The sequence below is a fragment of the Saccopteryx bilineata genome, chromosome 12 (assembly GCF_036850765.1).
Source record: "Saccopteryx bilineata isolate mSacBil1 chromosome 12, mSacBil1_pri_phased_curated, whole genome shotgun sequence".
NCBI classification, from domain to species: Eukaryota; Metazoa; Chordata; class Mammalia; order Chiroptera; family Emballonuridae; genus Saccopteryx; species Saccopteryx bilineata.
Genome location: NC_089501.1, coordinates 19,437,738 through 19,461,090, shown reverse-complemented (window position 1 = coordinate 19,461,090; position 23,353 = coordinate 19,437,738). Strand labels below are relative to the sequence as shown.

Below are 23,353 nucleotides of genomic sequence, written 5' to 3'. Positions count from 1 at the left end.
ATTTAATTTTTACAGAAGCTTTTTTAATGTAAAAATTGAATCACTGAAAGTGACTTCTCCAGGTCACACAGTCAACTGAGGGGAATATGGGACTCATAGCTGGCAGTATGACATGTGTCCTTAGCTTATTCTTTACAAACTCCCTTTTCAGACCAAAACTCACAGAAAGTTGACTAGGGATAACTACTTAAGTTCCTTCATGTATTTTACAAAAATAGGTTTGGTGACCTACTGTCATGTGTGAAATCTTCACACGTCATTAAATATTGAACGCTACTCTAGGTTTGTGTGATATTGCTATCACTTTTCTATCAATTCTCAGTCTATTTATATATTTATAATTTTTATTGAGTTTATTGGGGTGACATTGGTTAATAAAATTACATAAGTTTCGAGTGTACAATCCCGTAACATATTATCTACACCAGGGGTCCCAAACTACGGCCCGCAGGCCGCATGCGGCCCCCTAAGGCCATTTATCTGGCCCCCGCCGCACTTCTGGAAGGGGCACCTCTTTCATTGGTGGTCAGTGAGAGGAGCATAGTTCCCATTGAAATACTGGTCAGTTTGTTGATTTAAATTTACTTGTTCTTTATTTTAAATATTGTATTTGTTCCCGTTTTGTTTTTTTACTTTAGAATAAGATATGTACTGTGTGCATAGGGATTTGTTCATAGTTTTTTTTATAGTCCGGCCCTCCAACAGTCTGAGGGACAGTGAACTGGCCCCCTGTGTAAAAAGTTTGGGGACCCCTGATCTACACACTGCATTGTGTGTTCATCACCCCAGGTAAAGTCTCCTTCATCACTATTTATCCCCCTTTATCCCTTCTCCCTCCTCCACCCACCTCTCCTGATTGTAATCCTCATTCTGTTGTCTGTGTTTGTGAGGTTTTTTAAATTTGTGTAATCCTTTCATTTTTTTTTCATCCAGACCCCTAAAGCCCACCTCCTCTGACAGCTATCAGTCTGTTCTTTGTATCCATGAGTCTGTTTCTATTTTGTTTGTAGTTTAATTTGTTCATTAGATTTTACATTAGTTTAACCATCTTAATTTAGAAAACTAATTTATATGATTTATGACTTAATGACTGGCTGAAATAAATAGAAATCTTAGTGGCCATATTATACATGTTAATCATAATCTTGACTCTGCTAGTAGTGTGTCTAAGTAATATAACCTAAGTAAATACAACTGACCTATAAGTTATAGAAAGTGGCTTACTGGCCCTGGCAGGTTAGCTCAGAGGTAGAGCGTGGGCTGGCATGTGGCAGTCCCAGGTTTGATTCCTGGTCAGGGCACACAGGAAAAGCGACCGTCTGCTTCTCCACCCCTCCCTCTTCTCTCTCTTTCTCTTTCCTTCTCCCCCACCATCCCGCAGTCACAGCTTGAATGGTTTGAGCAAAATTGGGCCTGGGCACTGAGAATGGGTCTATGACCTCACCTCAGGCACTAAAATAGCTCAGTTGCCAAGCAACAGGGCAGCAGCTCCAGATGGGCAGAGCATCACCCATTAAGGGGTTTGCTGTGTGGATCTCCTTTGGGATGCATGAAGGAGTCTGTCTTTCTACATCCCTGACTTTCACTTAATAAACAAACAAACAAATAAATCAATAATAAAGTGGCTTACTATATAGTCTTTAATCTATATGAGCAACATACTTTTGGCACAAGGTAGGACTGTTAGCCATACCTTGAGGAAAACTCTCCACTGGTATCATTCCATTGGAATTGGAACCTGGAAATTAAGTGAAGGAACGCTGAATGCAAAATGCTTGCAATCATGAGGGCTTAAAGAAATAGTAAAAGAGCAATCCTTCAAGTCAATAATTACAAGGTGAAAATTCCATGGAATGGCAGTAAGAGAAGGGAGTCCTAGCTGGAGAGGACTCATAATTTCCATAGTCTTATTTATTGTTCTCAAATCTTGTAATAGCCTCCAGTTTCCTGATTTCTTTTTAATAACAAATATAGGTGTATTTCATGGGCTATTAGATGGTTCAATGTGCCCAAGCTATAACTACTCTTGTACCAATTGAGCAGCTGCCTTAACTTTCACCTGAGAAAGGGGCCATTGGTCTACCCATACAGGATTATCTGATTTCCAAGTAAGTGGGTCAGCACAATGCATTATTGGGGTAGCAGGAGCTACCAAGGCCCTTATGCTAAATTTTGATATCCTAATTCATGCCTTCTGGTATTGGGTGCCACTTCTATGGGGGTAAGAATTCCCCACTGTTCTTTTCCTAGTCCCTTAGTGGGCAAAAATTCCTGATTAAGCACTTGAGTATTGAATAAGCTATTAGGACTGACAAGCAACACTTCCATATTTTTCAAAAACATTTCTACCCCACAATTAACTGGCAACCAGGGAGCACATAAGGCTGAAAAAGTCCAGAATGACTTTCTTTATCTTCCCATTGTAAAAAACTAGAGCTTTGTTGAGGGGATTTACTCTGCCCTATACCTTGTAATTCTGTAGCTGCTGCATGAGTGGATTAGGAAGGAGGCCAAATGTAGCTTAGCAATAACAGATACATCAGCCCAGTATCTAAAAGTCCTTTAAATTTATGCCCTTGTATTGTTAGTTTCATTTCAGGATGTTCCTGACCTATCTTTTGAATCCAATAGGCAAAATCAGAGGAGGTGAATCCTCGATTTCCTTGGGGCCCCTTTTGCAGGATGTGGCCTGAGAAGCAGAATTAGCATTCTTATACTATTCTTTTAACAGCCTGGAGCAGCTTGAGACAAATTCTTGAAATGACTTATTAGGTCCTTGCTTAATTTTGCTCAATTCCTTTGTTTTACCTACCTTAGTATAACCTTACACATAAACAAGACAATTTATGCACCAAAACACAAGTATAACATATAACTTTGATTAATCCTAATACTTGAATTGCTATTTGGCTCCTAACTCTGAACACAATTCACAATGCACTAACCAAATTAGTAAGTCTTAAGGATCTACATTCTATTCTATTTAAATTTAAATGAGCACACCTTACAAGTTCTAAAATCATAATATTTTTTTCAATATTAGAGCCAGCATTTCTAATCTTTGCATGCAAAAACTCAATTCAGGCCTCAAAAACAGACACATTTAGATATTTAACAAACTCTTCACATACAATCACATAAATTAAGAGTGAAACCTGGGATTTTAGAGATTAGAATGTGGCCTGCTTGATCTTACATAGGGCTATTTTAATAAGGATTAATACTAAACAGATATCTATCTCAAAAAATCTCAAGACGGCTGTATGAGATTTCTGTTTAGCAACATCCAAACAGGCGCGCCCTTCACCCTTTTTCCAGGAAAAGAATACGAAAGAAAAAAAATGATAGTTCAGAAGATTGTAGTTAACACATTAAAGAAAATCAGGCAATAACAGGAAAAGCTGTAACTTTCCTAATACCTGAGTCTCCTATGCATTCTCAAATTCTATAGTTGCTATAACTGGCAGTTCAGGTTGACTATGCTGAGATTTCTCCCCTACCTCAACTTCAGCTGAGCAGCAGACTAAGCAGCCAGAGAGAACCAGAGGCAGCCACACTGTCCTACATTCCTCAGCCCCCAAGCCGCAAAGTACAGCACCAGCTGCCAGAGAGACTGCCACTTTTATTCCTCCTACCATAGTCTCTTCACACCACTGCCTTCTCAGAACTTTACCTACTTGCTCTCTGTATCAGAAATAACCATTCCTTCCTCCGGGAACCAGGGGCACAGGTCTTGAACATATCACAAAAGCATTCTAGCTGCATAATTATTCTTACAAAAAGGTTTTTTGACCCTAATTGTCCCATAATTTTTTACTCCTGACTATACTTTCCCCAAAAACTTTCTTTACTCACTGTGCACATTTGGGGAGTTCTGTCACCTGCCTTCAGTTTAGTTTTCTCGTACTCAAGTCCTCTGTTCAAGCGCCACTTGCCACAGACCAGCGCAGTTTGTAACTCTGGGTCTTAAGTGAGAATGGTGCTGAATTAAGAAACCAGACTCATTAAGAAAACAGGATGGAATGGGAGGCCTCTTCAATGCTAATGGCAATATCCGAGCACCCCATAGCCCCAGTTTGCTTTATTATATAGCCCTATACAAATCAAGAAAGTCCTTGATACGAAGTTACACATCTGAGGCAAAAACAGGAACTCTCCCAAGGCACAAACAGGAATCCCCCTACCATGCATAAGCAAAATCAACTAACATCTAAACAAACAAAGAGTAAAAGGAAGGGCATGTTAATTGCTTCCAGCAACTTAAGCAAGCAAGTGAAGTGGGTGCAAATACTCAGCACCATAGCCAATATGGAGGTGGTGTGGGAGGAGAACTTAGCCTTTTGCTAAGCCTGGAATCTACAAAGGCTTTTTGCCATTTATGGTCCACAGAAGTTGATGACACTGAAAAATCATTAGTAAAGCTCTCTTACCTGGGCCTATCAGTAATTTACATTTTAGATAAAATCAACAGCCCTGAAAAGTCAGAGCTGCATATGAAATGTCAGGTCCTCTGCCTCAGCAACTCAGAGGAGGATTTTTGGATTCCATGTTTCCGCAATGCTTGTGTGGGGAGTCCAAACTTAAGGCCTCAAGCAACAAATGTTTAAACCAGATATTTTATTGCTAAACAATTATTATTAAACAATTTATTTATGGTGAAAAAACTTTAAACAGTAATAGAGGGTCAATAGTAAAGGTCCCATTCCCTCTTTCTGGCCTCTAGGTCTCAATCTCCAGCATTAACTGCTGTTCTTAGTTTCCTAAATGTGTGTGTGCGTGTGTGCATGTGCGTGTATACATTTGTCAAATTATATAAAGAGAATTATCATTTTTATATGATTAAAAACCAAGAGCCTTGTATGACTGAAAAACTAAAACAACCTTTAGTAAAAATGCTATCTACCTTAGAAGTCTGTTGACAATTTCCTACATGTCAATTTCTGCTTTGCATAGTCAAGGGTAATGTTTTAATTCTGTAAGAAAAAAAAGAAAATTATCTCGAGAGATCATGCAATTTAAATTCATGAGCATATTTTAAAAATAACCAAGGTCTTTTCATACATCCCTTATAATTCTCACATAAATTTTACAATATTTATTTTTTTTGTTCTAGCAATGACAAAATTAAGACTTGAAGGTTTAAGTAATGCCCTAGGCCACAATACTTAATGAGCTTAATTTTTAAAGCTAGATTATGACTTAAAAGCCTCCTTTTCACACTTCTCAAGAAGTCTCAACTTGTGAGATCCTCCTGTTAGTGTTTGCACAACACCTAAGATCAATAATTTTATTAAACTGAGAGCATCTACAACCACGTGCATGTTAGATAGTGCGTGTTCATAATTGTGCATATAAACTTCTAGGTACAAGGTAAGTGTTGGTTCTGGTTTTATTGCATTTATGGCTAGTAAAAATATTCTCCACAACTTTATTTTTTCAAAAGATCTTTTTAGCCTGACCAAGCGGTGACGCAGTGGATAGAGCGTTGAACTGGGATGCCGATGACCCAGGTTCGAGACCCTGAGGTCACCAGCTTGAGCGTGGGCTCACCTGGTTTGAGCTAAAGCTCACCAGCTTGGACCCAAGGTCGCTGGCTCGAGCAGGGGGTTACTCGGTCTGCTGAAGGCCCATGGTCAAGGCACATATGAGAAAGCAATCAATGAACAGCTGAGGTGTCACAATGAGCAACGAAAAACTAATGATTGATGCTTCTCATCTCTTCATTTCTATCTTTCTGTCCCTGTCTATCCCTCTCTCTGACTCTCTCTCTCTGAAAAAAAAAAAAGATCTTTTTACAAACATTAGGACTAAGATGATTTCATGTCAAGATTATATCATTGACAAGAGAAAGAGCCATGTGTAGAGTGAGAAACAAGGCTCTTTCAAATAGTTACTCCTACTTGATGAGTGAAATGTCTGTCAATCCCATTCTATGACATTGAACTTTTATCTCCAACTATAGACACATAAAATAAATTTCTTCTAGGACTATAGTTATACAAGAAATAGCATTTGGATTTTTTATATTTACCATTTTCTTAATTTATTCAATAATATTTACTGATCATATACCAATAATGACATCATTATTGGTATATGATCATATACCAATATCAGATATTTAACCAATTGCTGATAGTTGAGTAGTAAACAGGACATAGTTCTTGCCCTTATGGAATTTAAAATCTAAAAAGGTCCTGACCTGTGGTGGCGCAGTGGATAAAGCGTCGACCTGGAAATGCTGAGGTCACTGGTTCGAAACCCTGGGCTTGCCTGGTCAAGGCACATATGGGAGTTGATGCTTCCAGCTCCTCCCACCTTCTCTCTCTGTCTCTCTCTCCTCTCTCTCTCCCTCTCTGTCTCTCTCTCTCCCTTTCTCTCTCCTCTCTAAAATGAATTAAAAAAATTAAAAAAAATCTAAAAAGCATAAACAAAAAATGTTGAAAATTAAATTTAAAAAATTTATATAACATTAAAGCATGTAGAAAACATTTAAAATAGCATATGTTCTGCCCAGTGAAGTGAACATGTTAACAATAACAACAACAACAAAAAAAATGTGTGCCAGGGAGTGTTGAAGTGCAATAATAGCACTAATATCACTTTTTACAGTGTATACATTCCAGCATTGTAAGAAGTAGGGTGAGAATGTCTGTGTAATTCTTTATTATATAAAATTCTGTGATTAGACAAATTAGTTTTTTTATTGTAACTCCATAAAACAAGGCTTTATTAGGCTAAAATCCAAATGAAGCTGGCTAGCACTGTCCCTGACACACGGTTTATACTCAATAATCATCCCAACCATGAGATTGGTTTTTCTACTATTTGAAGGAAAGAAAAATTATAATGTGCCAGAGCTCTTTCATTAATCAAAACAAGATGTTATGTTAAAAGAGAACCATAAGGCCTAGGCATATTGTTAAATAGGAAGAAGGACTAAGAAAACATGGAAATACCGTCAACTATCACATTGGTTGGGATGGTGTCATGAGTATCATCTAGATAGCTTATAAAATTATGTGTTTCAGTACAGTAGTCAGGGGGGAAGGGTGGAGGGATTGGATGAAAGAAGGGGAAGGGAATGTTCAAAAAAACATGTATACATAATGCACAGACACAGTTAACAGTGTGGTGATAACCAGAGGGAAGGGGTGTGAGGGCTCGGTGGAGGTGGGCAAAGGGTGTGGACCAAAAGTAGGGAAGGAAAGAAACATTGCTACGGGTGAAGGGCTTATGATGTGGTGGAAAGTGGTGGTTGGTTGAGTTGTGCACTTGAAACCTTTATGGTTTTGTGAACCGTTATCCTAATAAATTCAAATTAAAAAATATATTTATCCAATAATGAGATTAAGTTAAAATACAGATTTTATAGATGAAAATTATTGCTGTAAGACAATAAAGACAAAATATATAATTTTATTAATTGTTTATATCATTATACTTAATTTAAGCTAATTTATTTTATAAAATTAATAATTATAGCAATATTAATAGAAATAATAACTATAACAACTTGAAATTATTAAATGAACCACCAGGTGGAGCTCCATGAATTAAGTGTATGTAGTTAAAAACAGAAAATTGCTTAAATTGATCAGATTAGGAAAAATTACACTTTTCTCCTAAACAGTTCTTATTAATTTTTTTATTCAGAATACTTAGATCATGTATGAATCATAAGAAACAGACTCTTATTAAAGAAAAAGTGCCAAATTCCTTGATTAGTATGAAACTATTTTAAGAAACTGAATTTTAAAACAAAAGTTCTTTTGCTTATTTACTTTATAATTTACCAATACATGTTCCATTGTATATTGATAAAACTATGTAACTAAAATTGAAATCAAGAAAAGATGAGAAAAATCTATAAAACCTTTCAGTTAAACTACTTAGTACTATTTTTATTGAATGTTTACTGTTTTTCCTTCTTTGTATGTATGTATGTATATACCCAGAACTTGAAACTAAAAAAGATGAGAAGTCATCCAAAGCAGGTAAGGTCACTTTGTAAGCTTTACAAAGTTATAAACAAGGCTGATTTTATAATTAGGACTGAATAAATCCTTGAGATGCCGAAAATATTTTGAAAAAGTATTTTAAATGTAGTCAGCAATAAACTCACATATAGGCTAAAATGAGAATAGATTCTATGTTTTCTGGTAACAAATTTTGGATAAATTCACTAAAGCACTGGAATTTTTAGTATATGCTACTCTGTATTTATCTACTGGACAATTAAGTACAGTTTACAAAGTGCTAAGGAAAAAATATGAATTTCAGAGTTTCTAGCCCGATTACAACAAATGCCTAAAACGTATCCTTATGATTGATTGAACCTTATGAAATCACCTAAATTCAACTATTTTTATCACAAAAACAGTAGTTGCACACAGTTTAACCTAAACTATACAACTATATTCATTTTTATTAATTAAATATACAGACATTTTGGAAAAGATATTTCTTGTCTTATTATTCATTAATTTGAAAATTGCAATATTTTTTAAAGGTGTTTCTCACAACAGGCTTTGTGGGAGAGGAAGTTCAGATTAGCTGGGTATTTTTTAAGACCTGTGTTAAAATTCAGAAGAAAAAAAAATCATTAAAAAAAGAAAATGAAGAAAAAGAAGACTAAAGTTATTGAGAAAAATTATAATTACTTACACTCTTTCTATGGCTAACCCTATTTCAAATATGTTATATTTTTATAAAGATATTTATATGTCTATAGCAATATATGTAAAAGAAGGTTATATCTCTGTCTCTCTATACAGTTAAAATGATATTATACACATGCAAGAATTCATAGCATTGGTCTTAAAAATGTTTGCATATACTCATTTGCACAAATTTTAACCTAGAGTTAAGTAATTCTTATTTCACCTTTCTATGTACAGTGTGTCCGTAGAGTCATGGTGCACTTTTGACCGGTCACAGGAAAGCAACAAAAGACAATAGAAATGTGAAATCTGCACCAAATAAAAGGAAAACCCTCCCAGTTTCTGTAGGATGATGTGGCAGCATGTGCGCATGTGCAGATGATGATGTAACACCGTGTATACAGCGGAGCAGCCCACGGCCATGCCAGTTGAGATGTCGATGGTACAGAGGAAAGTTCAGTGTGTTCTGTGGCTCACTAAATTAGAATCTGTGACCAAAGTGCAACGTGAATATCGGAGTGTTTATAACAAAGTGCCACCACATAGGAGTAACATTACTCGGTGGGATAAGCAGTTGAAGGAAACCGGCAGTTTGGTGGAGAAACCCCGTTCTGGTAGGCCATCAGTCAGTGACGAGAGGCTATATGAGATAGCTACCTAAGGAGCCCTAAAAAATTTGTGCATGAGCCCACATCGAACTGCACTGAATAGGTATGAAACTGGGAGAGTTTTCCTTTTATTTGGTGCAGATTTCACATTTCTATCGTCTTTTGTTGCTTTCCTGTGACCGGTCAAAAGTACACCATGACTTTATGGACACACTGTATATGTTAAATCTTAACCTGAATTATTACCGTTACTTCTCTTAAAGGTACCGCTAATATATCAAAAGGAATTGTTTGTGTTTATTTTTAGTGAATAATTATTTTAAGTGATTTTATATAATCTGAAAGTATGCATTTTTGGATGATAGTGTGAAATATTAGCAATTTTAAACTGTAAGAAAAAATACATAATATAAATACAGTGACATATTGAGTCTTTACATCAAAAATTACAATTTCACAGGAAACGACTAGATATTGATGACATTAACTATATAGAACTCCAAGGTCTCAACCATGAGAATGGAGAAGGTGACCAAATGTAGACGTTGCAAAAGGAATGCAGGTATCATGGATGTTGGTGAGACATCCACATAGAGATACTCCAGAGACACTTGGAAATTGGGAACACTCACTTGGACTCCTCAGATTAGGTTTTGTATACCTGAGTTTAGAGGTTTTGAGTAGAAGGCAAGAAAAAAAAGAAAGGAAAATCCTGGATGATCAGGAAATGCCGTGTATCAGCATCTCAAGGCAGATACACTTTTTCAAGAAAAAGTGAAAAAGTCAGCAATAACAAAATCTCAAAAACGGTCAAGGGACATAGTGACTGAGAAAAAGCCATTATGTCTGATGAAACCCTGTCATTCTGTGACCTTTTGGAGAGTATTTTCATTAAAGTGGTGGAAGTAGAAACCAGTTTATAAAAATTAACAAGAGCATTTACTCGTAATAAGTGGAGACAGAGCAGAATTTTTTTTTCCAAGAGTTTGTTGTTAAAAGGAGACAACATATTCTATCCCAGCAGGTAGAACCAATTAGAGGTATTTGTTGTTTTCATATCTGTAATAGGTGGAGTTTTCTAAGGAGAGGAGACCAAGAAATCCACAGGGAGATATTAAGAGATAACTGCCCAAAATATGAGAAGTGTTGGGATGCACCCTATAGAAGAAAGGAATTAGCTTAATTATGAGGAAGAAAAATCTCCCCTGAGATAAAAGAGCATAATGAGAGGCTAGATTAAATTAAAGCTGAGTATATGTATAATAGAAGGCTTCTGCTGAGTAATATTTTCTGCTAAATTCTTTTGTGCAAAGGTGACCACTAACATGTCTGTTGCCAGATTTTAGGGATTTTTTGTTGTTGTTGGTCATAGTATGCTGACCCTTGGGCAATATTGACCACATTCACCATCTCTTATTTCTAAAAAAAAAAATTATTTGTGGCAAAACTAAGTCATCTAAATCCACACTGTTAATATAAAAACAACAACAAAAGATGACTGTGTTTTTAACTACTGAAGCAACATTACAATAATTATTTATTTTTGATGTAGCATATTATTAGCCACTCAATTCCTTTCTTTAACCCCACAATAAAAATGATGACAAATAGAACATGCATTTATTAGGTAATTGGAAAATAACTAGGTATACTTTTTGGGAAGCAATGGACATTAGTTATAAGTAGTACTGCAATATTTCATTTTTTATTTATTAAAAATTAGCATTTATAAATAAATCCTTTAGAGTTTTATACCTGCTTTTCTAACTGCCTAATCAATATCTTGACATGTTTACTCTGCCCACACCCCATTTAGTTTAAAATTGAACTCAACATCACTTCCATCATCTTTTTCTTCTGTTCCTTATCTCAAAAAATAGAATTCATGATCACCATTCAGTTACATTGACTTACACTTCTGAATCATTTACAGCTTCTCTTTCTCTTTCACAGCCCAGTGTCCAAGCAGGTGCCAAGTATGTTTCTCTCAAATTTGTTCCCTCTTTTTATTTCTCTCTCTCTCCTATTAAGACCTCAGCTCCAGTTCTCCTCATTTTCGGCCTAAATAAATATACAAACTCTTGACCTAATCTACCACTTTGTTTCTGTATCCTCTTCAAAGATCCACAGTAAGCCCATGCTAGTTATCTTCTCTAAGCCTATATCATTTTTTCTTTTTTTCTTTTTTCCTTTTTTAGCGACAGAGAGAGGGACAGATAGGCACTAGCAGACAGGAAGGGAGAGAGATAAGAAGCATCAATTCTTCATTGTGCACTTTAGTTGTTCATTGATTGCTTTCTCATATGTGCCTTGATCAGGGAGCTCCAACCAAGTCAGTGTCCCTTTGCTTAAGCCAGCAACCTTGGGCTCAAGCCAGCGACCTTGGGCTTAAAGCCAGAAACCTTTGGGCTCAAGCCAACAACTATGGGGTCATGTCTATGAGCTTGCACTCAAGCCAGCTACCTCAGGGTTTAAAACCTGGGTCCTCTTTGTCCCAGGCCAATGCTCTATCCGTTGTGCCACCACCTGGTCAGACTCTAAATGTATATCTATGGGGAGCAATATGAGGTTCACTGACCTTGACATATTTCATGAGGCTCCTATTTGTCTAATGGGCTACCATCACCCTTCCCTTTATAGACATTTAAAAGATCATTAGTTCTATGCATTTTTTGTCTACTTGGTGTCTTTTGAATATTTCCCTTTTATTTTAGGTCCACAAGAAAAGCATATGACCTATTTAACTTTCATCCAATTTTGGCTATATACTCTCTCAACTACCCTTTTATTAGCTATAAAAACACACCATGAGTTCTTCAGCCTTGGTCTTCCTTGGACATCTTTTCCTACAGCATATCATGTGATATCCATGTTTGTTAATGGTTTTCTTCTAACTTGGTGTCTCAGCTCCTATATTTTATCTTCTGTGAGCTGTGTAGTCCTCTCTAATTTCCGAAACTGAAAAATCTCTCAAAAGCTACCATGTCTACAACAGGTCAAGAAAATTATTCTTATAAAAAAGAAAGCGGTAGATAGTAATTTTTTAAATCTATTTTTGACATGCGTCTTGGTTTTGAGGTACAACACTTACAGAGTCAGTTTTAACATAAAAGAGCATTGGAGCAGTTTGGTATAGAAGGAAGAGCTCTAGGACAATAGATGTGGAACGATTTACAGCAAATTACTTAGGTTCTGAAAATAGTCACCTATCTATAAAATAGTCACCATCAATATGTTTCATGCTATTCTAGCAAGTATACTGTGAGAACCATGTGATATAATATATTTTAACGTGTTTTCAAGAGCTATAAAAAAGAAAAAAATATAAAAGGTTATCATCAATAGCCTTGTTATTCTAAGTGTGATCTACAAAGCAACATCAGCATCAACCAGTTGTGTGTTACAAATGCGAAATCTTATGTCTTACCAAGAATTGCTGAATTAGTATTTGGATTTAAGAAGATCACCAACCTGACCAGGCGGTGGTGCAGTAGATAGAGTGTCGGACTGGGATGCTGAGGACCCATGTTTGAGACCTCAAGGTCACCATGTTGAGCACGGGCTCATCTGGTTTGAGCAAAAGCTCACCAGCTTGGATCCAAGGTCGCTGGATTGAGCAAAGGGTTACTCGGTTTGCTGAAGGCCCATGGTCAAGGCACATATGAGAAGGCAATCAATGAACAACTAAGGTGTCACAATGCGCAATGAAAAACTAATGATTGATGCTTCTCATCTCTTTGTTTCTGTCTGTCTGTCCCTCTCTCTGTCTGTAAAAAAAAAAAGAAAAAAAAGACCACCAAGTTATTAGTATGCATTTTAAAATTTGAGAAGTACTATTATAGAATTCATAGACATTTAATACTGTCCTTATTTTCAATAGAGAAAAATATCAAGCTTCCTATTACCACCAACTTGGCTAATTTAAGTCGAACATATATTTTTGAATGGTTGCTTTCTAATTAATAGTGAGGTCTTCACACTTACAAAGCACTAGTTTGGAACTTTCTCACTTGTTGGGTAATTTCTGGACTTTGTTCATCCCAGCAATTACTGAGAAAAGAGCCATTCCTTTCTCCTAACAACATAAGCAGACAGGGACTGGGCTTATCTATGCATTCATTTGAGCTTAAAAGGAAGAAATAAACCCATATTATGCAAGAAGAATATGTATGGTAAAGATAAAATGTCTTTATATTTCATCAGCTTGCTAATCTGTTGACTCAAATAACTTAGCCAAAAATGAACAGTATGTACTCATACCTATCAATCAACTAAGTATCTTTGGCCCATAGTATTTAAGGAACTTTTTTTTATTTTATTCAATTTATGTCTGTCATTATGTAGAATATATGCATTGCAATATCTATTTAAAAGTTATCATAGGGATTCTTCAAGAGAAATATACATATATATATGTAAACTTTATTTTCTGGATTTTTTTACAGAATAGACAAATAGGGAGAGAATATATACTTTATGTCTCTCTTTCTATCTCTCATACACACACTGCTTAAATACTTTATATACATTCTTAAGTTAACCAGAAAACATTGACTATGTAAGGCCTCTATAAATTGCTGAAATGATAAAATTTCAATTTTATTAACTAAATTATGATGCAATCAATGGCTAAATTTAGTTCAATAAGTATTTATTGAATTTCTATTATACATTAAATATTTCATTTTAGGAATATAAGAATAATAAACTTAAACTCTCAAGAAATGTATTGTATCAAGGCAAAGATCATTCAATAAAAAGCTAATGTCAGCAAAAAGAGAATAAGTAATTAAAGATCAAACAAACAAGAAAAGCTATGCAGAATGTGCTTTGTGAACCCAGAAGAAAGTTATATTTCTACAGCTTTTGATTCAGGAGAAAATTCCCACAGAAAAAAATACAGGAGTAGTCTCAGAAAATGGGAAAAGATTAGCCAGGTGAAGAAGAAAGCCAAGGTATAGCGTTTCAGTCAGAGAGAAAGCACAGGCCACAGCTGGGTGTGGGAACCAGTGAAGAACACTTGGAGCTACAAGGATTTCACCTTCACTGCAGTGTGGCATGTGAGCGGAGGGTTGGGGTAAGTGAGGCTAGAGGGCAACAGCAACAGAAAACCATGGCTTCTTGAGTAAGGGTTGTGTCCTTTTCCTTGAAAACAATTATGTCTTAAAACAAAATGACATAATTGGGAACAATTATGTCTTAAAACAAAATGAGATAACAGTGTAAATTAGAATTACAAGTTGTTCATTTTGGCTAACTACAGATATTGAAAATAAAAAGGATGCCAATAGCTTTAGAAAATTCCTTCACTGTGGGATGAGACCATTACACTGAGACTCTAGTGTTATTAGAAGATCTTCATAGAACATTAGTAGGAAGAAAAGGAAGAGAGCCATTACAGAAATATCTAGGAAATAAAATTACTATAACCTGGGCGTGGGGGGGGGGGGAGAGAATGTATGGCCAGGGGCCACCATTGTGGCCATTCACATACAGGTTCTCATTGAATTTGGGCAGATGGTAAAGAAATGGCAGAGTCGAAGGATGGTGGGCCATTCTGTTTATTGGTGTCTCATCAAAACAAGCAAGCCACAAGAGAAGCCAAGGGAAAAACAGAAAACCTGCTTTTTATAGAGGGCTAGGGATCAGGGAGGCCTCTGCAATGCTGTTAGCAGGAACCGAGAGAGCAAGAGACCCTGGTCTGCCTCATTTTATAGTGTAGAAAATTAAAGCCTTTAAGCCAATATACAAATAAGGAAGTCTTTGATACAAAGCCACTTATCTGAGGCATAAATGGGATTCCTCATAAGCAGGCATTCCCAAACGACAGCCCGTGTGCTGCATGCGGCCCCCTGAGGCCATTTATCTGGCCCCCGCCGCACTTCTGGAAGGGGCACCTCTTTCACTGGTGGTTAGTGAGAGGAACACTGTATGTAGCGGCCCTCCAATGGTCTAAGGGACAGTGAACTGGCCCCCTTTGTAAAAAGTTTGGGGACCCCTGTTCATAAGAGTGCACCACCCCACATCATGCACAGTCAAGGGTGTGGGAAAAAGCTTAGTTTTGAGAAGACCTTAGTATTAAATGGGAGGAAAAGGCTGAGTCTTAAAACTAAGCCTTAGGCTATAAGGACTTTGCCAGCTTACAGCCTGTCTCCCACACCCAAAGCGAGCAAGCATATATATTATATTTACAAATTTAGTTAACCAACAGGGGGAAATAAGAAAAATTCAGATTAACTACCTAGTTTCTGTCTTGGAATAGTATGTGAACAGTAGTGTCATATACTGTGACTGGAGTTTTTCAGAGTGGCATTTAGAAAAAGGAAGCTATATCCATAATGTAAATATTTGATATTTTAGACACATTTTTCTTGAGCAATTATATGCTTGGCAATATGCTAAGTACAAAAACACATTGGTAAACACAGTTAAGTTCCTGCCCTCCTAGAGATTATAATCTAATTGGGGTAGGGTGGGGAAGAGTATTTAGAATTAGAAGTACCTGTAAAATATGCATTTAGATATGTTTATCAGGCACCAGGGGAGAAGGCATCATGGTAGATTTGGATGTCCCCAGCAAAGATGTGCTGGCTTAAATGATGAGAGTTACTGACATCTGCCAAAAGGAGTGTGACAAAGGAGAGGCCAAGAATTGAGGAAGCAAACCAGAAGAACACTAATATTTAAGGATTGGAGAGAGGAGAAGGAGACCCTGAAGGAGTTTAAAAGCAAATGGAAAAACAGCAGACAAAAGAACAGAAGCAAAAAAAGAGGAACTTAGAATTTAGAGAAAGCAGGGAGGAAAGGCTATCAAGGAAAAGGAAGCTGAGAAGGTTTCAAATTTATCAGGAATTTACAGTGAGCTTAAGTCTGAAGTATAATTACTGGAATGTATACTATGGAGTCCTTGATGATTGTATGAGCAGTTTAATAAAGCTAAATGGGAGGAAGACCCATTTTGTTTTACTGTATTTTCTACAGTTTGAGATATTTAGCTGGAGATTGGGAATTGGGACCAGAATATATACCTTTTATATTTTGTATGCATTGTAGGCTATGACTTTGAATCTTCTCTAAAAGGAAAAAGAAAGTGTATTTAGTTAGGAAAACAGAATGGCAGAGTAAAAAGAGGGAGAGGAGACATCAAAGAAACTCTAGGTCAAATCATTTCTATCACTTCTTTTTTTTTTTTTTTTTTCCTTTTCATTTTTCTGAAGCTGGAAACAGGGAGAGACAGTCAGACAGACTCCCGCATGCGCCCGACCGGGATCCACCCGGCACGCCCACCAGGGGCGACGCTCTGCCCACTGGGGGGCGATGCTCTGCCCATCCTGGGCGTCGCCATGTTGCGATCAGAGCCACTCTAGCGCCTGAGGCAGAGGCCACAGAGCCATGCCCAGCGCCCGGGCCATCTTTGCTCCAATGGAGCCTTGGCTGTGGGAGGGGAAGAGAGAGACAGAGAGGAAAGCGCGGCGGAGGGGTGGAGAAGCAAATGGGCGCTTCTACTGTGTGCCCTGGCCAGGAATCAACCCGGGTCCTCCGAACGCTAGGCCGACGCTCTACCGCTGAGCCAACCGGCCAGGGCTTAGGTCAAATCATTTCTAATCTGCCAAATAAGATATAACAGTAATTATCTTTACAATTTTACAGCATTAGTGTATCTATAAAAGGCAATAATACACGGAAAAATGCTAAAAACAAATTTCACTTTAAAGACATTAGAGATAAAGGATTTATGTCTATAACACCTAAAATATTTGTTTAGTTACCACTGAGTTCAAACCATTTCCTTTCTAAGAAAGATCTCCTTATTTCTTACTTCAGTTTACTTGTGTAATATTTCCCCAGTGGTTCTTATGACACCAATTTTAATTTTTAAACTTTGAACTGAGCCTGACTAGGCAGTGGCACAATGGATATAGCATCAACCTGGGACAAAGAGGACCCAGATTCAAGACCCTGGGCTCACCAGCATGAACATTGGGGGTCGTTGGATTAAACCCAAGGTCACTGACTTGAAGGCTAATGTCAATAGCTTGAACCCAGTGTTGCTGATTTGAGCAAAGGATCACTGGCTTGATTATAGCCCCCCTCTGCACCATCAAGGCACATATGAGAAAGCAGCCAATAAACAACTAAGGTGCCAAAACAAAAAATTGATGCTTCTCATCTCTCTCCCTTACCTCAGTCTGTCCCTGTCAGTCCCTCTCTCTGTATCTCTTGCATAAATAAATAAATAAATAAATAAATAAATAAAACTTGAACTAAGTCTTTCCTTTATGAACTGTAGGTCAAATAAGTTTCCAAATATGATGTATATATTTGCTCACTTATAGTTTGCATTGGGTGTGGGAGACAGGCTGTAAGCTGGCAAGGTCCTTATAGACTAAGGCTTAATTTTAAGACTAAGCCTTTCCCACCCTTTTCATACTAAGATCTTTTCAACATCCTAATACGAAGATCTTCTCAAAACTAAGCTTTTCCCCATACCCTTGACTGTTGCATAATGTGGGGTGGCGCACTCTTATGAGGAATTAATTCCATTTATGTCTCAGATAAGTGGTTTTGTATCAGAGACCTTCTTATTTGTATATTGGCTTAAAGGCTTTAATTTATACACTATAAAATAAGGCAGAGTGGGGGCTCTCTCACTCAGATCCTGCCATCAGCATTGCAGAGAAGAGGCAGCCAAGATGGCAGAGTGCTGAAGGAGAAGCCAGTTTGTGCAGAGTTTGTGTATAGAGAAGGCAATGGGGAACAGAGGTGAATAAGACTGGTGGAGCCTTTGATTCTAGGAAAACTCGGATGAGTCAGTGGCTTTGGGAGCCCTGAATGGAAAGGGAAGTGTTTTTTCCACTGTGTGTATTTCTCACCCACCGGGTGCGAGCTAGGATTAAAGGTAATGGCCCACCAGTTCTTGGCTTCGTTGATTCATTATGGTCTGTCCGAATCAAATGCGAACCTGCACAGGCCAGGCGGCTGTGCTGGTGGCCATGGCTACTGACATTGCATGAACTATATCATTTTATATAGTTCAGCTGTGAGCATAAATCAATAGCAGTATTGTTAACAGCTTTTCTTTCTTACTGTAAAAGGGAGGAATATTCTACAGTATAATTAAGCTATTTCTTACACTTGTATTTTGCAAAGTGTTTTGCATAGTAGACTAGTTACATTAGTGGTACATAAAAGGGTTTTGAGGTTATATGTGTTTGGGAAAAGTTCCTGGAATTTATCATACACATGCACACATTTGGGGAGTTTGACATTAAAGAAACCAGCTGAATTTTTTTTTATCAAATGTTTTTTAAAGTTATTCTACCTTGATATCTCTTTTCCTTTGTATATAATAGCAGAGTTCAGCTGAACACACTGAGAAATAATGTCTTGAATTTACTTAAAAGATCTCGAGAAGCAGAAGAGCAAGGATCATAGAGGGGTATTTTTCTTTTCTTTTTTTTAAATTAGTGACAACATATATTTAAGAACTCTAAATGAGAAAGCCTGGAAACAATGTTCAGTTGTGTTACAATTAGACCAATGAAGATATGCTAACATGTATAATAAATTTATATCAGGAATTGCTATCTCAAAATTTTATTTTATTTTCTCCATAAACATCAAAAATAAAATCCCTAGAAAATTCTACTATAAATTATTATGGGAGAGGATGCTCATTTATTTTCAGAATTAAAAGGTATTAAAGTTATGCTGACATGGAAAATTGAGTAATTGCTAGTAAGTGGCAGTATGATGTACTGCTTACAAAAATTAGGGGATATTTCAAAAATGAATATGAAGCTAAAAATATCCTCTAATTTTTGTGAGCAGTATATATACTTCATAAGCATCCCTACAGACAGCCATGTATGTCTATGAAACACAGGTCAACCATCATTTGTTTTGTTTTGTTTTAATTCAGTGAGAGGAGGGGAGGCAGAGAGACAGACTCCTTCATGTGCCCTGACTGGGATCCACCCAGAAAGCCCACTAGGGGACAGTGCTCTGCTCATCTTGGGCATTGCTTCATTTTTCAGAAACCAAGCTCTTCTCAGTGCTTAAAGCAGAGGCCATGGAGCCATCCCCAGTGCCCAGAGCCAACTCGCTCCAATTAAGCCTTGGCTACAGGACAGGGGAGAGAGAGATGCGAGAGTGAGAGAGGTGGAAAACCAGATTGGTGCTTCTCCTGTGTGCCCAAACTGGAAATTGAACCTGGGACATCTTCATGTTCGGCCAATGCTCTACCACTGAGCCAAGCAGCCAGGGCCTCAACCACCACGTCTATCCTATAACAATGCTTATTGAGTAGCCATTAGGTATGTGCCATAATAATATGCTAAGACGATGTTGAGCAAACAAGTGTGTTAGGCTTGCTCACTTGTACTTTGCCTGATTGGTGCATGAGCACAGGGCAGTACCTCATGTGTATCATCTAATGCCTCAAGTGCTTGCCCTAAGGGCAGCAGATTGTAGATTGCAGATTTCCTGCCACCATTGCCATTGGGTGGGGCCATTTTTTGGCTATTGTTTGCCAGAGAAGGGGTCCCCCATCTCTGTCTGTTTTGCTTGTGAGTCCTGAGGGAAAGAGAGAAGCAGTTTTCCCTACCTGATTGCTCATCCGAACATGTGAGACTCTAATACACAGAATGGCCCACCATCCACCAGCTCCACAGTTCCTTTACTGTGTGCTCCTTTACTGTGTGCCTGAATCCATCATGAACCTGAATGGCCATGACCACTGGCCTGACAGAGGACTTATTATCACAAAGAAACTTACAGTAAATCAAGAAAATTGTAATAAACTGCACTGTGTTAGTTCAAAGACATTTATTAAGTACCTACTAATCCAATTCCTGGAAAATAAATGAATAATAACATTGGTGGAGCAATTTATCTATTAATCAAGATGATTTACTCACATATATACATAATATAATTTGTTCTCATAATGATCTTGTATTTAGGCTCCAATATTTTACACACCTTATAGGCAAGGGAGCTGTAATAAAGATCAAAAGGATCCACGAGTTACAAGTTCATGAACAGCATGACCTAAGTTCTTCCAACCTATCAATAACATCACTTATATACTTAATTTTATTTGTAAGTCAGTGAGTAAAAGACTTAATAATGTCACAGATTTTTCTCATTGACTTTAAGGTAACCTTAAATAAAGCACAGCTTTCTCTTGTCAACATATTCTGAATATAGTTTACTACAAAAGATAGAACCTCAAATATACTATTATCATTCTATTCTCAGGATAATATAACTAAAGATGGAGGTGCTGGTGGAGAACAAAAATAAAAGTTGTAGAGGTGGAACACCTATTTGGAATTAGGAACATAAGTAATCATTAGATATTAAATCTAGATGATATGAATAACCCAGCAGGGCTGTAGATTATATGTTCTTTTGGATAGGAATTTTTGTTGGTTTATTTCATGTATTTCCTGTGCCTAAAACAGTTCCTGGTGCATAGGAAGAGCTCAGTGGAGGTTTTTTTTTTTTTTTTTTTTTTTTTTTTGTATTTTTCTGAAGCTGGAAACGGGGAGAGACAGACAGACTCCCGCATGCGCCCGACCGGGATCCACCCCGCACGCCCACCAGGGGCGACGCTCTGCCCACCAGGGGGCGATGCTCTGCCCCTCCAGGGCGTCGCTCTGCAGCGACCAGAGCCACTCTAGCGCCTGGGGCAGAGGCCAAGGAGCCATCCCCAGCGCCCGGGCCATCTTTGCTCCAATGGAGCCTTGGCTGCGGGAGGGGAAGAGAGAGACAGAGAAAAAGGAGGGGGTGGAGTGGAGAAGCAAATGGGCACTTCTCCTATGTGCCCTGGCCAGGAATCGAACCTGGGTCCCCTGCACGCCAGGCCGATGCTCTACCGCTGAGCCAACTGGCCAGGGCAGTGGAGGTTTTTTAAATAAACAAATATAAGAATTTAATGATATAGTCAAATAGACATGGAAGCCTGTTTTCTAATTTGTTAAATGGGAAAATTGGTCTCATGAGGGTAACTATGTGTTAAAATATTTTATTTAAAATGCTTATCATGGTTTGGGGCACAAAATTAACATGTAATATGCTAGCTATAAAATATACTAAAAAGTAGATGAGATAACAACTTTCCTAAATTAAAATGTACTACAGTCTTTTAAAATCTGGAAAGAACCCACATTGGCCATTTGGCTTATAGAAATGAAAGCAATTTTTAATTTATGGAAAAAAAAGGATACAGGTATAACCTTTTTCATGCTTAACCTCTGAATGTTAACCAGTTCTGTACTAACACCTTCTCTTTTTTATTTCTAATGGTGATTTTAATACTATATTCTTAAATTTTTTTCTGAATGAATTTTATCTTCTAGAGACTGGGATATACAACATTTCTTAGCCAATTCAATCAATCCATCAACCAATCAATCTATCAATCAGGTACAGTCCCACTAATAGCTGTTGAATCAATCTAGGACAGGTGAAATTGTCTTCAGTTGGTTGACAAGAGAGAGGTATGCTCTGAGGATTCTAGAGAAGTCCTCTTCCTTTGGAGAAAAGAGTAGAATAAAAATACCTTTATTTTAAATTAGTAAACTCTACTTATGTATTAGTGTAAACAAAATTTTATTATTCGATATACAGCTAGTTTATCTTCTTATTTCTTCAATAGATACATTTCAGACTCTCTCAAAAGTCATATTTAGTTTTCAATCTTTTCTCAGAAATTTTTTTTTAGTTTTTTTGGAGAATAAAAAATATGGTCTTGCCTGATCAGGTGGTGGTGTAGTAGGTAAAGCGTCGGCCTGAGAAGCTGAGGACTCAGGTTTGAAACCCGAAGGTTGCCAGCTTGAGCACAGCCTCATCTGGCTTGAGCACAGGCTCACTTGCTTAAATGTGGGATCATAGACATAACCCAATGGTCAATGGCTTGAGCCCAAAGGTCACTGGCTTGAAGCCCAAGGTTGCTGGTTTGAGCTCAAGGTTGCTGGCTTGAGCAAGGGGCCACTCGTTCTACTGTAGCCCTCCCAACCTCCGGTCAGGGCACATATGAGAAAGCAGTCAATGGACAATTAAAGTGCCACAACAGAGAGTTGATGCTTCTTATTTTTTTTTCTTTTCTCTCTACCGCCCCCCTATTTCTCTAGCTAAAAAAATAAAAAAGTCTCTTTTGCCATATTAATAAAGTTTTTGCTCAAAATCTTCCTCTTAAGAACTAATTGAAAAAAGTGTTAGTAATGAGATTTAGATTGAGATGTTTTGTGGTGGCAAAAGCAATGCACTAGAGACAGCTTTTAGACTTACCACAGAGAAGTTGATGGTCTGGCTCTTCTAAATTAAAAGAGAAATGCAGAAGCTTTTTTAACACTTGCCTGTGAAGAAGTCAACTCTGTTAGAGGTTTCTGTTTTCAGGCTAATTTGTGAGTTAATTAGAGAGAATATTACAAAATGTACAAAGTCCAGTTTTTCTCATGTTAACATATTTCTTATTTTTATCTTCTTTGCTATACTAAAATGTGCTAGTTTCATTAATTATTTAAACTTATTTTCAATCTTCAATTTTTTCTTTCTTATATGACTAAACATGCTTTTGTATTATTTATATTACTCAATATATCATCCAGTTTTAAAAACAATGTTCTTAGCTCAAATATTCCTTTCTCTTTTTCAATTTAGTGGATCAGCATAAAAATATTTTTATGTGGAAATATTTCACAAGCCTGTGATGAAGTGCTTAAAAGAGGATTGATATTTAATAATCAAATTATATTCTGGAAGAAAGTATTTCAAATACCTCTTTAGAACGAATATGAGGAATCTTCTCTTTTCTTTCATATGCTGTTCTAATTTAGCTCTCAATCACACTACACATCTTAACCAAGAAAAATGGCACTATTTATTTGGATGTAATGGAAAAGAAAAACATCACTAACTAGCATCTCTTCTAGTCTCACATTCTTGGTTTTTGAACCAAATACTCAAGCTCATGTACTGAGGTTGATGTGACCATAACAAATATGACAGAAAGGAAGATAGCTTTGAGGCCACTTTAGACAAGCCCTCAAGGCTCAGATATCTTACTTTGCTCTC

General features: G+C 37.2%; 1 protein-coding gene across 16 annotated transcripts in view; it reads left to right on the top strand.

The window, feature by feature from the left end:
• Positions 1 to 23,353, top strand: part of TRDN (triadin) — a 411,085-nt gene that overhangs the window by 335,219 nt on the left and 52,513 nt on the right. For 13 of the 16 annotated variants that reach the window (XR_010727714.1, XR_010727713.1, XM_066248538.1 and 10 more), the window contains one exon: positions 7,959 to 7,997. The exons of the other annotated variants lie outside the window; for them this stretch is intronic. Coding sequence is in view for 11 of the 13 variants with exons in the window: in XM_066248538.1 (XP_066104635.1) it covers positions 7,959 to 7,997 (39 nt within the window). In the remaining 2 variants the exon portion in view is untranslated. The remainder of the gene's footprint in view (positions 1 to 7,958; positions 7,998 to 23,353) is intronic. 16 annotated transcript variants of the gene reach the window in all.